The following is a 16,188-nucleotide window of genomic DNA, read 5'->3' as shown; positions in this document are numbered from 1 at the left end:
TCATGGGTTAAATACTGACCAAGGTTGCTGGCTTCCATCTTAGATTTGTACTGGTAGTGAACCAGAAGGCCTGGGTTTAAGACCCATCTGTTCCAGCAGTGTGTAATAACATCTCTGAACAGAAGCCACAATGTAGGAAGCCCCAGGTTGTTGGGGATGCAAAGGCATGGGCTTCCACCCTCTCTAATAAGTGGTTGGAAAGCATCAGAATGGCATTGCGGACACCAGAGTGGAAATCTGCTCCTGCTGACACACAAAGTAGCCAAAGAAAAGCAGACAAACTATTTCATATTTGTTGGGTTTTTAAAATTCCCATCTACTCTCTTCTTTGGTTTTGACAGGTTGGCAAGGCATGGGAAGGAGCTATGACAGCTCTCCCACACAAGCCCTATGCAATCAGACTTTGCTTTGCTCTACTTTGCTTTGCATGAAAATCATTCTGGAAAGGATGTTGCCATACCCTGTTGTTAGTACATGTAATACAGATGAAGGCATACAAACTACCTCGAATGCTGAAATGCTGAGATCACTTTGTACCTTTGTATCAAATCACCATCGTCTTGACAGTAATGGAAGGCAAATAAAGGGAAGGAAATGTTTCTATCCACCTGAAGGAATGGCTTCGCTAATTTGAAGTGGGCTTTTGCATTCATTAGACATAGAATGTGCTGGAATTAAATGATTCCTTATCACAGAAGCTTTTCAGCTTCTTGTCTTCAGCCACTAATTTTCAGACCATTTTTCTTTTTGCCCACTCTGATCTCTGGGGTTACTTACCTGCTTGAAATGGCTGTGCAGGGTTAGTTTGGTGTAAAGCTGAGGGAGGACGTGAACCCGGAGCTGAAACATTGCGTCGTCCACCTGAGAAAAAAAAGTCAGTAAGAACTGATGTCAACGAGAAGATTATTTCTTTCGTATGTAAAAATTGAAAAAATAATTTAAACAAAAAACTTTACAGCAACTATGGCATAACTCAGACAGAAGATAATATAACATCCTTTAAAGTATTCAAGTGACAAAGTTCGGCGGTTATATGCATAAACCCCATGAAACATAACATTCTATGGTTTACTTTAGTGCTCAAAACCTGTGTTAAAACATAATTTGTTACATTTATGCAGTACTGATCACATTGATTATACTGAAAAGGATTTCACACAATGAGACACAATATCCTGTTTCAGAAGAAACATTTTGGATAGGAAATATTCCACAAACTGTCATAAAATGAATAAATGGTTAAACTACTTTGTGGGTGTTAGTTTAAGAAAATATGCTGGCCAGCTTACCAAGAGAACTAAATGTTCCTTGAGTAAATATATGGGATGTTTCACTCTTGATTGTGACTGGAATTATTTATTTGAAGAAGAGAAGGTGCAGAGATTTTTTCAAGAATTCGAGGTACTTTTTCTAAACAAAACCCTCTTAAGTTTGAGGAAACCTTCTAAGATTTGGGAAAGACAGCTACTTTTAGAAAATGGAAGGTTAGGCTTAAATTTATTTTTGCAGAGAGGGTGAGTGGACTGCTCAAGTTAACCTGGTAAAGTCACAACAATGTGAAGAGAGTTAAGTGTGTATTGGGTAGCTAAGGGCGTCCACCTTACAGGCTGTGGGTATTTTATACAGGTCAACAGGTGTAATACTGGCAGATTCATAAGCCGGAGTTTTAAATATAGGTAAGTCTAAGTGTAAGATTTTAAAGGGCTACTCCTCCAATCAGAGCCTTTTTCTCCTGTGTCTGCTGCTGCAGGCTTACTGATGAGCCCATCAGCAACAAATGTGAGCGAGAACCAGCAAATGATTAGAAGAGCAGCGAGCATCCTGGGGCCTGGAACTGCAGCGGTAGGTCTGTTGGCCAAGTTTGGGAAAAGAAACATTGCAAATAGGAGCTCTTCAATCCTGCTGTGTTATTCATTATGATCATGGCTGATCACCTAACTTATTCCTGCTTTTCTCCATATAGCTTCCACTGCTATAACCAACATCATCTTGAAATCACACAATATTTTGGCCTCACCAGCTTTCTGTGGTAGGCATTTCCACAGGCTGACCACTTTCTAGGTGAAGATATTTCTCCTCAGCTCAGTCCCAAATGGTTTACCCCATATCCTTTGACTGTCACCCGTGATGCTGTCCCCAGCATCAGGAACATCCTTCCTCCACCTCTCCTGTCTAGTAGGTTTCCACAAGACCCCTTTTATTCTTCTGAACTCCAGTAAATATAAACCTAACTGATTCAACATCTCCTCTTACGCCAGTCCTTCCAACCCAGGAATCAATCTGGTAAACCTTTCCTGTGCTCCTGCTAAAGCGGGAACATCTTTCCTCAGATAGAGCAAAATTGCACACAATATTCCAAATGTGGTCTCATCAAGGTCCTGTACAGTTGCAGCAAGACAACCCTCCTCCTGGACTTGAATCCTCTTGCTTTCATAGCCAACATAAGAGATTAGATTCCCTACAATGTGGAAACAGGCCCTTTGGCCCAACAAGTCCACACCGACGCTCTGAAGAGTAACCCACCCAGACCCATTTCCCTCTGACTAATGCATTTAACACGACGGGCAATTTAGCATGGCCAATTCACCTAACCTGCACATCTTTGGATTGCGGGAGGAAACCCGCACAGACATGAGGAGAATGTGCAAACTCCATACAGACAGTCACCCGAGCCTGTAGTTGAACCTAGGTCCCAGCGCTGTGAGGCAGAAGTGCTAACCACTGACAACCTCCTGCAACTGCATGCGTATCTTCAGTGGCTTCAGTGATGACATCCAGGTCTGACTGCATATTCCCCTCAATTTATAGCTGTTCAGGTAATATTTTGCCTTTGTATTTTTGCTACCAAAGTGGATAATGTCACAGTTATCCACACTATTATGCAGCTGCCATGCATTTGCCTACTTACTCAACTTGTCCAAACCAAGGAAACTTTCAGGGAGACTGTGGCTCAGGGAGGAAGGATATGACAGTCACATCACAGTAAAAAGGCAATGGGAGTCAGATGGCAGAGTGAAACTGTGAGCTTGGCTGTGAGGGTGAAAGGTTGGAATGGAATGGTAGGCTGCCATTAATTTTTATTTCATTTCATTTTTACTAAAGGAATCACCTTTTCCCAAATTTCATTCAAGTATCCCCAGAAAGACAGGACACGCCCTGGATCATTTTCTTGAAGTCAAAAGGGACAGAATAAGAGAAAGAGTGAGAGGGGTCAGAGCTAAAAGGGAGGGGCATGGGGAGAGGAGTAAAAATGGGCAAGGAATAGAAGTATGGGAGAGGAAGAGCAGGGAACCCCGGGCTAAAGGTCAACTCAGTTCTAACCTTTCTTTTAATGTGAATTCTGCCAAGGCCAGCATGAGGTTTGTACAAGGCAAGCAATCCAAGGTGAGTGCTAGTTAAATCTAATTCCTGAGCTTGGCCTCAGTCACTGCACCCTTCTATAGTGATCATCAATTGGAACTGAATCTTGGCTCTCTAGCTGTTGACCAAAAAGGCAAAACTTGGCTTTTTTTTATGCTTAGCCCTTTTTAATGGTTATTTCTATTGTCTTCTAATTTAAAGTATCAATTTATTGCTTTAGCCCCAGTCCCTCACCATGTGCAAAGTTTAACCACCCCTGGGATAGATAATGAGATTAGATTAGATTACTCACAGTGTGGAAACAGGCCCTTCGGCCCAACAAGTCCACACCGCCCCGCCGAAGCGCAACCCACCCATACCCCTACATGTACCCCTTACCTAACACTACGGGCATGGCCAATTCACCTGACCTGCACATCTTAGGACTGTGGGAGGAAACCGGAGCACCCGGAGGAAACCCACGCAGACACGGGGAGAACGTGCAAACTCCACACAGTCAGCCGCCTGAGGCGGGAACTGAACCCGGGTCTCTGGCGCTGTGAGGCAGCAGTGCTAACCACTGTGCCACCGTGCCGCTAAGAAATCCCAATAAAGGACTGTAAATGGGACCACATTTGCCAGAGTAATTCAGAGGAATATCATCCACAGGTATTGATCCCTTTTTTTTATTGAGGATTGTAGGTTGCACAATCTTGAAAAAATACATAAATCACTTCTGAAGTGCCTTTGAATAATTCAAATCGTGTTGCAGTTAACGTTCTCTATGGTATAGTATAATGCTGAAAACAGCATTAATCTGTGAAGGCAGTCTCTTAAAAGCTAATGTGCGTCATTCATGTTCCACAGAAACAACATGCCATTTGATGAGGATATGAGAAGATTATCACATAATTAATGTTCAGTCAATTATACACGCAAAGCTGTCTGAAAATAAAGCTAGCGAGAGATAGAATGCTGTGAGTGCAGATTAAAGAAAAGAATTGAGAGAACGGGCAAAAGGATAAAAAGTTAACAGACACAGAAGCAGAGGAAAGTAAGCATGAGAGAAAGAGAATAGCAATATACTGCAGGAAGTTCAAGAGAAATCAAACACCTTCAATTTTTAATTGTTTCACTAACCTCCTGGGCTCCTATTGGTGTCACTCTCCATGTCACCACTGTACCCGCCCTGACTCTCACTTTCACCATGTTCACTACCTGCTGCCATTTGCGACTCTGGTGGTCTGCGTCCTGATGCAACGGAACTGGCTGGAGCTCGTCCAGTAGGCACAGACCCAACATCACTGCCTGAAAAGGAAGGGTTGGAAAATTAAAGCTCATAAGTCAGCATAGGCAGGTTGTAAGATGAATAAGTACAGGCACTCCAACAGGATTGTAAAGTCGTAGAATTTTACAGCACAGAAACAGACCCTTCAATCCAACTCGTCCATGCCGGCCAGATATCCTAAATTAATCCAGTCCCATTTGCCAGCATTGGCGCATATCCCTCTAAACCCTTCCTAATCATATACCCATCCAGATACCTTTTAAATGTTGTAATTGTGCCAGCCTCCACCATTTCCTCTGGCAGCTCATTCCATACACGTTAAAAATTGCATCGTAGGTCCCTTTTAAATCTTTCTCCTCTCACCTTAAACCTATGCCCTCTTGTTTTGATCTCCTCCAGTCCCAGGAAAAGACCTTGGCTATTCACCCTATCCATGCCCCTAATGATTTTATAAACTTCTATAAGGTCACTCCTTAGCCTCCGATGTGCCAGGAAAAGTAGCCCCAACTTATTCAGCCTCTTCCTATAGCTCAAATCCTCTAACCCTGGCAACATCCTTGTAAATCTTTTCTGAACCCTTCACTCCCTTCACTTACAGAGAGACCAGAATTGCACGCAGTATTGCAAAAGTGGCCAAACCAATGTCCTGTACAGCCACAACATGACCTCCAAACTCTCATATTCATTGCACTGACCAATAAAGGCAAGCTTACCAAAGGTCTTTTTCATTATCCTGTCTACCTGCAACTCCACTTTCAAGGAACTATGAACCTGCACTCCTTGTTCAGCAACACTCCCCAGGACCTCAGTTGCTGTAAAAACACAGGTGGTCAGGCAGCATCTGAGGAGTAGGACAGTCAACGTTTTGGGCAAAAGCCCTTCATCAGGAATTGCAGGTTGTCTGCTTTTTGAGTCTGGGTCTGGATAGGTTACTCTTTGGAGGGTTGGTGTGGACTTGTTGGACCAAATGGCCTGTTTCCGCATTGTCGGAAATCCAATTTAATCCACTTAAAACCTTACCATTAAGTTATAGGTCCTGCTCTGATTTGCCAAAATGCAGCACCTCACATTTATCTAAATTAAGTCCCATCTGTCATGTCCTTTGGAAAGGAAAAGTAGTATTTTTCAGTCAGCCATATTTTTTTCTGAATAAAAACCCATGTGAATACTCTTAACTGCCTTCTGAATTGGAATAAAAGGTTACTAAATTGGCTACTAGTGATCCAAAAGGAAGGTCTACCCCAGTTGTAATCCACACCAACACAAAGGAATGCTTTTTCTTTGTGTTCATTCACAGAATGAGAGCATTAGGGGCTAGGATGGCATTTATTGCCCATCCCTAATTGAAGTTGAGGGTCAACTACATTGCTGTGGGTCTGGAGTCACATGTAGGTCTGACCAGGTAAGGATGGCACTTTTCTTTCCTAAAGGGCTTTCTTTTGTCCCAGACAATTGATTCATAGTCAGCATTAGATTCTTAATTCCATATTTCTTTCATTTAATTCAAATTCTACCATCTGCCGTGGTGGGATTTGGACCTGGAACATTAGCCGGGACTCTGGATTTACTCTAGATAATACTACTAGGCCATCATCTCCCCATGTTATTGCACAATTTCAACAGCCAATAGCCTCTTATTTTAAAATAAAAAGTAAACCATGCATGTAATAACTTATTCTTCCAATTATCTGCTCTCAAAAATGTAAGGGTTGCTGACTAGAGGACCTGGGATAGATTGCTGAGACCTCATCGTTGTCATAGTGAGACTACAGGGTAAGATTCCCATCCACCTTCCTTAGCAATGACCCATCCTATCAGGTGAGTTGGAAAGCTCAGTGCTTTGGTGGCCAGTACATAGGAATAATTCCAGAGATCGAGAGTCTCCTCTAACACAAAATAAAACAAAGAGAGAAGAATAAGACCATAACCTCAGTTTTTGCAAGGAAGAACAGGAATAGGCAATTTGGTCAATTGAGGATGTTCCACCAGACTGGCAATGGGCTGGAAATTTCTCAGAGTGGGCACCCATCTTTGAAAGGAATGGAAGCCCTGATGATAACTAATGAGTGGCTTCCTTCCCCGCAAAACATTCCACAGGCCTCATCAACTGCTTTTCACTAGCATTCAATCATTTTTGTGCATGGATTTTCTCCAATTCATGTATGTAACTGAGATTTTGGTGAAGATTTATAGCTCAGGTTCACCGGAGCCTCACTGATAATGTTACCTAGTATGGTGACAAAACGTCTGAGAACAAAGCTACCAGCTCAGTGAGCAAACTTACAACCTGGTGTATGTAACTATTTAGAAAAACTGTCTTTCTTGTATCCAAATTATATGAGCTTGCATTGCACTCCAATTACCACAAATGTTGTGATGGCAGAAAAGTGGACTAGAAAATGTGCAGACAATACTGCTCCTTATGAGTTTACTACATTGAAAGCCCTGCTGTAGGAGGCACACCAAAGGGGAAATGGCTTTTTATGGGGCTGAAGGTAACCCATAAACCCAAGTCCTAGTATTATGAAGAGAGGTCACTGGTTGAATTAGAGCTGGAGTGGTATAATACAAACCAGGAGCTCTCAACTCACCTAATTCCAATTAGCAGATCCCTGCAAGAAAAGTGAATGTAACACTACCTAGCAGTGATGGTAAAAGTTGCATAATACCAAGTTACAGTCCAACAGGTTTATTTGGAGTACTAGCTTTGGGAGCCCTGCTCCTTTGTCAGGTAGCTAGTTAATATCCATGAATACTAACCAGTATCACTGAATATCTAAAGCGTGAAGGAATTAAATGTAAGAGAATAATTGAAAGGATTGACAGCTTAATCAATTAAAACTGCTTGAGTCACAGGTTATTTATACATAAGGCCAGCTGGGCCCTCATTATGTCTGAAACCGAACACAAAACTTAAACACTGGGGAGAATAGGAAATCTCTAACAGTTTGTGGGAGATTTCATTCATTGATGCTAAGTACTTTTTTGATGATTCAGGATTTCATGTCCATTGCAAATGAGTAGAATATTAGGACAGTGAGACAGATTTATATAACAGTTGAATACAAAAATAGAAATCACGATTTTAATAGCTAGCGAGCAGGACTTTGACTACAGCCATGGGGCTAACAGCCTTCATTCCCACTCTGTATAAGTCAGCAGGTACTACAGCCTCACAGTTGAACCACACAATTTTATCCCTATCCTCAATTGCAGTTCATAGCTTACTTGCTTAAGATGATAATAAGGAAGTTGGAATTACTTTGACCTTTACTCCATTCCCTGCAGGAATATAGCTGGGTAGTAGCTTGCTGTTCCTGTAGTGTCTCCTGCCAAGGCAGCTCATATTGCTACTGGCCCATCTGTCCCCGTAAAGGAGTCAATATTGGGGAAACTGAATTATGTGCATGGCAAGTCCACACCTGTAAGTTACTCCTGAGGACTGAAGTCATTACTGTGAATATAACAACATTGACTTTATGTAGAACTTTTGGTGGGCAGTGTGCTGAGCCAGGAGGCCACAGGGCATCTCGATTTAGGGAGGGCTGAAAAATTGATAGAGACATCAAATTTGGGTGAGTTTACATGGTAAGCACTTACTTGCCCTCCATGGTAGGATCTGCATTCACTTTTCATTTCCCTCATCTCACAACCAGTGCCAGACCCACTGAGGCCAGAAAACTCAGAGCTCCCAGCATTCAGAGTCCCCTGTCTTGATCCCTCTGACACACACAACTCCATGTTTTGAGCCAGCCTCAGCTGTAGATGAGGCTTGCTGGCAACTGGTAATATATTGGGATGTGGAGTTTCTTTTTGAAAGCATTGTGGAGGACGTCGTTGGCCTTAATTCCCCACTAGGAGACAGTGAAGACTGCAGATGTTGAAGATCAGAGTCAAAAGGTGTGGTGCTGGAAAAGCACAGCAGGTCGGGCAGCATCCGAGGAGCAGGAGAACTGCTCATTCCTGATGAAGGGCTTATGCCTGAAACATCGGTTCTCTTGCTGCCTGACCTGCTGTGCTTTTCCAGCACCACACTTAATTCCTCACTATGTAATGTAAAGGCTGCCAAAGTACTTTTAGCATGAGAAGACAGGCAGAAGTCTACAAATTTCTGATGCAGATTAAAGTTGATTGTACGAGATCAGCCATCCACTGTGTATAGCTGATTTCCCAAAGGTACAGTCAATGCACCGATATGATTCTGTAAGTTTTAACCTTATTTGAAGTTGCCTTTTGAATAATTCAGTCACATCACCTCGCGGGCTAAATTCATTTTTGATGATTGATTCACACCATGGTAACAAGCTTCACAGTGCTATTTTCTTCTGACAGCAGGCTTTAGTTCTTTCATGTCCCCTTTCCACTTCGAACTGATTGAAGTATTTCTGGAACACATCCCAAGGCTGCTGGTTTCTAGCACAGAGCACATTCCGTAACAACACTCAGTTCAGCATTCATAGCTGTCAGACTATTAAAGATTACAACTTCCATTTCTGTTCTTGGCTCATTCTCAGTGGAAACAGAAAAGATCGAAATGCCACAAGGGGGCAGACGGGGGGAGATGAGATTTTGGAAATCAAAGAAGATGTGGCATGCTCCAGTACACCTGCTAATTGTCAATTCCATAACATTAAGAGTCAGGGTACCAACTGGAACGTGAGAAATATTGGGAAATATATTTTAATTTCCACTCCAAATTTTTAACAGCAGTAATTGTCATTCTAATCTAGACTCTGGTTTCCAGCATCTGCAGTCATTGTTTTTACCTTTTATCATTGAGCTGCCAATCTGAATCAGTGATGAGAAACTAACAGTTTACAAAGCCTTACATGTGTGGACCTTGTTTTCTGGGGTTTTTTTTTAAGCCAGGTCATGGCCTTCAAGCTCCTGAATTTTCTTCCTAAAACTCTCCACTGCTCTATCCGTCTTAAAGATATTTCCTCAAACCAACTTCTTTGATCAAGTTTTTGGCCATCTGCCTTAATATCTTTTATATACCTTGGTATCATGCTTCCTGTAAAGTGACACGAAACATGGTTATATATTAAAAGAACTATATAAATGCAATTTGATGTTGTTCAGCCAGCACCAATTAAAGAAAGATAAGTAGTGCTGCTACTTGTTTGGGGGGGAGGGGGTGGGTACAGGGATTTAATGACCCTGTCTAATTATCATCAGTGGGAAAAATGCAAGGAGCAAAATCTCCCCTAATGAATCCACTGGCAAATAAAACCAGTTTATTTGTATTTAGTTTCATAGAGTAGCAGCAACATCTGGTGAAAGGATGCCACTAACTATCGCTGCACAACAGCTTATCATTATGCTGAAAGAGGGCAAAACGTACAACATCAGTTTGGACTTGTTCAGATGAGTGATGAAAAGTGTGAAATAATGTTTAAGTGGCATATTCCTGTTTGAAATCAAAGGATGACCTTGTAAATATTTTCCTAATCAACCAGTTGGATCAGACTGTTACTAAAAATCTCTGGAGCAGGTGGGATTCGAACCTGCCTCAGAGGAGGGACACTACCACTGTACCTCAACGGTCACCTACAGAATTATTTTGTAACTGAACATTGTCATCAATGGACAACACTGTAATCCATGTTCTTACCTTCTGATTAAAATTTACGTACATATTTCTCAGTACACGAGTTGGCTAGTTGACCAGTGTTGTCTGTGTCAGATCTGTGAATGAACCATCTCTCCACTCCCCTATCCTTTGCCTATTGTATTTTATATAATCTTTGAAAATTCTTAAAAGTTTTCATATGGTTTCTTTCCTCCACTTCTTCGAGTAGGGCAGACTTTGGTCTACATTTCTTCCAAGTTTTCTCTAGAATAGTCAAGACTAAGAGGTGACCTGATAGAGGTCTTTAAAATCACATAGGGACCAGATATGGTGGACATGGAAAACAATGCTTCTACTTGTGGAAGAATTCAAATTTAAGGGTACATTCCACTAACAAATCCAATAAGAAATTTGGGAGAAACCCCCTTACGCAGAGGGTTGTCAGAATCTGTCACCGAATGAACTTATTGAAGTGAACAGTATTTAAGGCAAACTGGTTAAATACAAAAAGGAAAAAGATCCAACACCTTACACTCCTGAATGTTGTAAAAAGGCACATTCTATTGTAGATTTTTGTAGGATCATAGGAACAGCAGCAAGCCATTCAGCTCCTTGAACCTATTATACCAGCCAATAAGATCATGGCTGATCTGTGGCCTAACTCCACACACCTGCCTTTGGCCTATATCTCTTAATAACCTTGCTTAACAAAAAAAACTATCTTAGATTTAAGATTAACAACTGACCCAGCATCCACTGCCATTTATAGAAGAGAGTTCCAATCCTTTCCCACCCTTTTGTGTGTAGAAGTGCTTTCTAATATCTCTCCTGAAAAGTCTGGCCCTAATTCTCAGACTATGATCCCTAGATCTAGAATCCCCAACCACTGGAAATAAGTTTTCCCTATCTATCCTGTCTTTTCCTCTTAGTAACTTGAAGACTTTGATCAGATGACATCTTAAACTTCTAAATTCTAGAGAAAACAGGCCTAATTTGAATACTGTCTCCTCATAAGCCTTAGAGATTTGTAAAATCATGGGGTGTATATATAAGCTGAATGGCAGATGTCTTTTTCCTGAGGGTGGGGGATTTCAAATCTGGGGGGGGGGGGGAATATTTTTAAGGTGAGAGAAGAAAGACTTTTAAAAGACACAAGGAGCAATTTTTTTTACACAGTGAAAGGTCTATGTGTGGAATAAACTGCTCAAGGAAGTGGTGGATGTGGTTACAATTACAATGTTTAAAAACATTTAGATGAGTACATGAATAAAAAATGTTTGGAGAGATAGGGATCAAGCAAAGGGAGGTGGGACTAGTTTAGTTTGAGATTATAGTCAGCATGGACTGGTTGGACCACAGGCTCTGTTTCTTATTGTATGACTATGACTCTATAATTTATTTCATGAGATTTATGCTCATAAATCTACATTGTATTCTCTCCAAGGCTAGTATATCCTTTCTAAGGTGTGGTCCTCAAATCTTTTCGCAGTACTCCAAGTGGGGTCTATCCTGGGTTTTGTACAACTACAACATAAGATTTGCATCCTTGTACTCCAGTCCTCTATATATAAACACCAATATTACATTAGCTTTACTGATTTTTTTTACATCTGTTTATGACATTTTAAAGATTTATGTATTTGAATCACCAAATCCTTTTGGAAATTCACTGTAATTAACTTCATACTATCTAGAAAGTACCCGGATTTATCCTTTTTCGGTTCAAAATGGATAACCTCACACTTGTAATTTTTATATTATCATCTACATTGTCTACAATGCCACTTAATTTTGTGTCTTGCTTTCATCAGGACAATTCACAAGTACCACCAAAATAAAGGGAAAACAACATTTATGCTGTGACATGAGTGTGCGGATTGGTTAGCAAGTGGAATTTACTTAGTACTGTAGTGGCTGTAACAGTTAATAATAAGCATCTACCAAACATTCTTTCTATTGAACTCCTTTTCAAATTCAAGCAAGCCAGCTCTGCCTCATTCCTTTGTAACTGAATGCTAAATTTGTCATATTATGGTCACGGATTTATAGGCAATCTTTAACTCTGAGATCATTTATTAAACTGCCTCATTACAGCATATCAGATCCAAAACAGCCTGATCCCTGGTTGGATCCGCAACATATTGTTTCGAGTTCCAAATAATCTCTGTATTTCTTCCTTGTGGTTACCTCTGCAAATTTGATTTTCCAAATCTACATGAAGATTGAAGTCATCTTTGATTAATATAGTATCTTTTTGACATGCCCGCATCCTGCATATACCTACTGTTGGGGTGCTATATTCTAGTATACCAGTGTATTCTTCCCTTTATTATTTCCTATCTCCACCTATATAGATTCTATATCTTCAGATCTAAGATCATTTCTTGTTATCATACTTATTCCATACTGTACTAATAAAGCTGCCAAACCAACCTTTCCTTTTTGCAGGGCCCTTCAAAAGCTTACTTGTCCCTGAATGTGTATATCCCAGCATTGACCCTTTTGTAATCATGCCTGTATAATGGCTATAAGATCATACCCATTCACCTCGAGTTTTGTCTTTAGTTCGTTTATCTTGTTCCAAATATTATACACATTTAAGAGCCATTAATTTGGTCTTTTTACCATTTGATTTCCCCTTTTGACCCTATTCGCTGTGTTTTTTTGTGTTTACACACTCGGTCCCTTCTTGTCCCACTCTGGGTGTCATTACCTAAACAGCTGCACTGCAATGCTATTACCTCCGTTTGCTTTGGTAGTCTACGTATCCCCTCCCCCAAAAGCTTAAAGCTCCATTTTTCTTTCAAAAACACAAAATAAGTTTTAAACATTTAAAAAAACACTTGCCATAAGAGCTACAGCATGGAAACAGACCCTCCGTCCAACTTGTCTGCACCAATCAGACAGCCCAATCTGACCTGGTCCAATTTGCCAATACTTGGCCCATGTCCCTTTAAATCCTTCCTACTTATAAAGCCACCCAGAGGCCTTGTAAATGTTGTAATTATCACTGGTAGACACAAAGCTTCTGTTAGTTCCTTTGAACCAGTTGAAAAAATGTTACACCTAGGACAGTCAGGCAATTTTCCTGCTTGAATTGGATTGAATAAAAAAAACTGCAGAGCCGAAAGGTTTGAAGTCAGTTGCTTATCTCAATGGAGATGTATAAAAACCTGTATCAATTTGTTAATGAACCCAGTTTACAACTTGAAACTGCTAAACTGTCCTGTTCTCAATTTTCAGTCACTGAGTAAAATAGAAATTGTAACGAGGTTGCTTTATTCCTCCCTCTCTAAAGTTCTACAAATCTCCAATTCTAATCTCTTTTGCAACACATTTTGCTTCAATCTACCATTGGCAGCCATTCAGCTCCCTAATCTTAAGTGTGAATTCCACCCTGCATCATTTTCTTGTAAGACACACCTTAAAGATGAAACTTGAGGTTACTTGTCCTAATATTGTGATTTCATATCAAATCCTGTTTGGCAGCACTCCAACAAAGTGACTGAACAGATCGCGAAGCGGTGATATGAAGGCAAAATGCCCAAAGCCTAGACTGTCAATAGGAATAATACCTAAAACACAAAGCCAGCATAAGCACTTAAAGCCACCAAGTGAACATGAGTTAATAGCCATCAGCTGGGCAAGAAACCCCCAAAACCTAAGTGTCAGGGCAAGACTTATACACTTAATGATAACGACCTGGGAAGTGTTGCTGAACAAAGAAACCTTGGAGTGCAGGTTCATAGCTCCTTGAAAGTGGAGTCACAGGTAGGTAGGATAGTGAAGAAGGCATTTGGTACTTTCCTTTATTGGTCAGAGCATTGAGTACAGGAGTTGGGAGGGCATGTTGCGGCCCCACAGGACATTAGTTAAGCCACTTTTGGAACACTGTGTGCAAATCTGGTCTCCTTCCTAACAGAAGGATGTTGTGAAATTTGAAAGGGTTCTGAAAAGATTTACATGGATGTTGCCAGGGTTGACGGATTTGAGCTATAGGGAGAGGCTGAACAGGCTGGGGCTGTTTTCCCTGGAGCGTCGGAGGCTGAGGGGTGACCTTATAGAGATTTACAAAATTATGAGGGGCATGGATAGGATAAATAGACAAAGTCTTTTCCCTGCGGTCAGGGAGTCCAGAACTAGAGGGCATAGGTTTAGGGTGAGAGGGGAAAGATATAAAAGAGACCTAAGGGGCAACTTTTTCACGCAGAGGGTGGTACGTGTATGGAATGACCTGCCAGAGGATGTGGTGGAGGCTGGTACAATTGCAACATTTAAGAGGCATTTGGATGGGTATATGAATAGGAAGGGTTTGGAGGGATATGGGCTGGGTGCTGGCAGGTGGGACTAGATTGGATTGGGATATCTGGTCGGCATGGACGGGTTGGACCGAAGGGTTTGTTTCCATGCTGTACATCTATATGACTCTATGACTCTATATACCCCTAGTAATTGACCTTTCCAAAGGAAAATGTTTATTGCTATTGACCGTGAAATAACTCCATGAAGGCTGGTACCCCATCACCAAGTCACCCTTTATCTACAGACTGACCTAGCTAGCAAAGAGCCAATTCCTAGAGTGAGCAGAACCTCTGACACTCCTGTTTACATCTGACAGCCAGGACACCCTGATTGGATCAGGTTAACAGTCCCAAACAGGGAAGTAAAGTTCATTGAGATCCACTTGACTGACCTCATTACAATTGCTATAGACTTTATGCCTCAATTTTGTAAACTTCAATCAGGTCCCCCGGAGACTTCTCTGCTCCAAGTAAAACAACTTTGGTCTCTGTCGTCTTACTTCATCGCCTGGACGGACGCATTTCGGCTGTGGCTTAAGCAATGTTCTAAAAAGCTCTATCATAACCTCCTAGCTGTTGGATATAATGCCTGGTAATCTGAAACTTTCCAAATGGTGAGCTCTCTTTGTAGATGCAATTTCTGCAGTAACATTTAAGGAATCAATCAATTTTATTTATTGACAAGTCAAACTGCACATAATTGACAGCGGTGCAAAGGCTTCTCAAAAAAATTATGCTTTTTCAAACGTTCACTTACTTTACTAAGATTTTTCCTCATAACTTGAATAAAATATGACATTGCAAAATCCATGATGTTATGCCTCCACAACAGCTGAAGAAACATCTGGCAGTAACAAATCACAGAATGTCAGTGAGCAGGAAGCAAAATATTCCTGCTTGTCCTCTTCCAAGGACTGTTGCAAGATTTTCTCAGAGAGCTCTGTGTCTTTGGATTTGGCAGTGTATTCCATTGCGTCCATGTACAAATAGTCTTACCAATGTTGGAATTTAGCAAGGTACAGCATTGCAACTTAAAGTTTTTCTATAGAAACCTATCTTTCACTTCAAGTTATTCATTTAAATTTGTAACTTTTAGGAATGCAGCCACAGCCCTCACTTAGCAGCTTGTTATTTACAATTAATATCAGTGGATTGGATGAAGGGCTGCAAGTATTGTAAATAAACTCGTTGATGACTCAAAATCACTAAGAGTACTCTCATCAAGCTCAACATCATGTTAAAAGGGAAAGATTCAGAACAGAATAGTGGGCAGCACGGTGGCACAGCAGTTAGCACTGCTGCCTCACAGCGCCTGAGACCCGGGTTCAATTCCCGCCTCAGGCGACTGACTGTGTGGAGTTTGCACGTTCTCCCTGTGTCTGCGTGGGTTTCCTCCGGGTGCTCCGGTTTCCTCCCACAGGACAAAGATGTGCAGGTCAGGTGAATTGGCCATGCTAAATTGCCCGTAGTATTAGGTAAGGGGTAAATGTAAGGGGTTGCGCTTCGGCGGGGCGGTATGGACTTGTTGGGCCGAAGGGCCTGTTTCCACACTGTAATGTAATCTTGTAATCTAATCTAATCAGATTTGGACATCTACGAGACATTATGAGCCATCACGAGAATTGCATTCAATCACAATCTGTAACCTCATTGTTTGCCATATTCCCTAAGTCACATTTACCATCAAG

General features: G+C 41.3%; 1 protein-coding gene across 3 annotated transcripts in view; it reads right to left on the bottom strand.

Moving 5' to 3' along the window:
- The window catches only part of LOC122562579 (rabphilin-3A-like), a 311,952-nt gene that overhangs the window by 52,029 nt on the left and 243,735 nt on the right, over positions 1 to 16,188 (bottom strand). For all 3 annotated transcript variants that reach the window (XM_087999953.1, XM_043715536.2, XM_087999954.1), the window contains 2 exons: positions 4,480 to 4,647; positions 778 to 861 (listed from right to left, as the gene is read on the bottom strand). In XM_087999953.1, the coding sequence (XP_087856079.1) occupies positions 778 to 861; positions 4,480 to 4,647 (252 nt within the window). The remainder of the gene's footprint in view (positions 1 to 777; positions 862 to 4,479; positions 4,648 to 16,188) is intronic.

This window comes from Chiloscyllium plagiosum, unplaced genomic scaffold (assembly GCF_037043375.1).
Source record: "Chiloscyllium plagiosum isolate Xiang-an unplaced genomic scaffold, Cpla_swu_hap1 HiC_scaffold_24, whole genome shotgun sequence".
Lineage (NCBI taxonomy): Eukaryota > Metazoa > Chordata > Chondrichthyes > Orectolobiformes > Hemiscylliidae > Chiloscyllium > Chiloscyllium plagiosum.
Note: the sequence above shows the minus strand (reverse complement) of the source record. Positions and strands in the feature narration are given on the sequence as shown.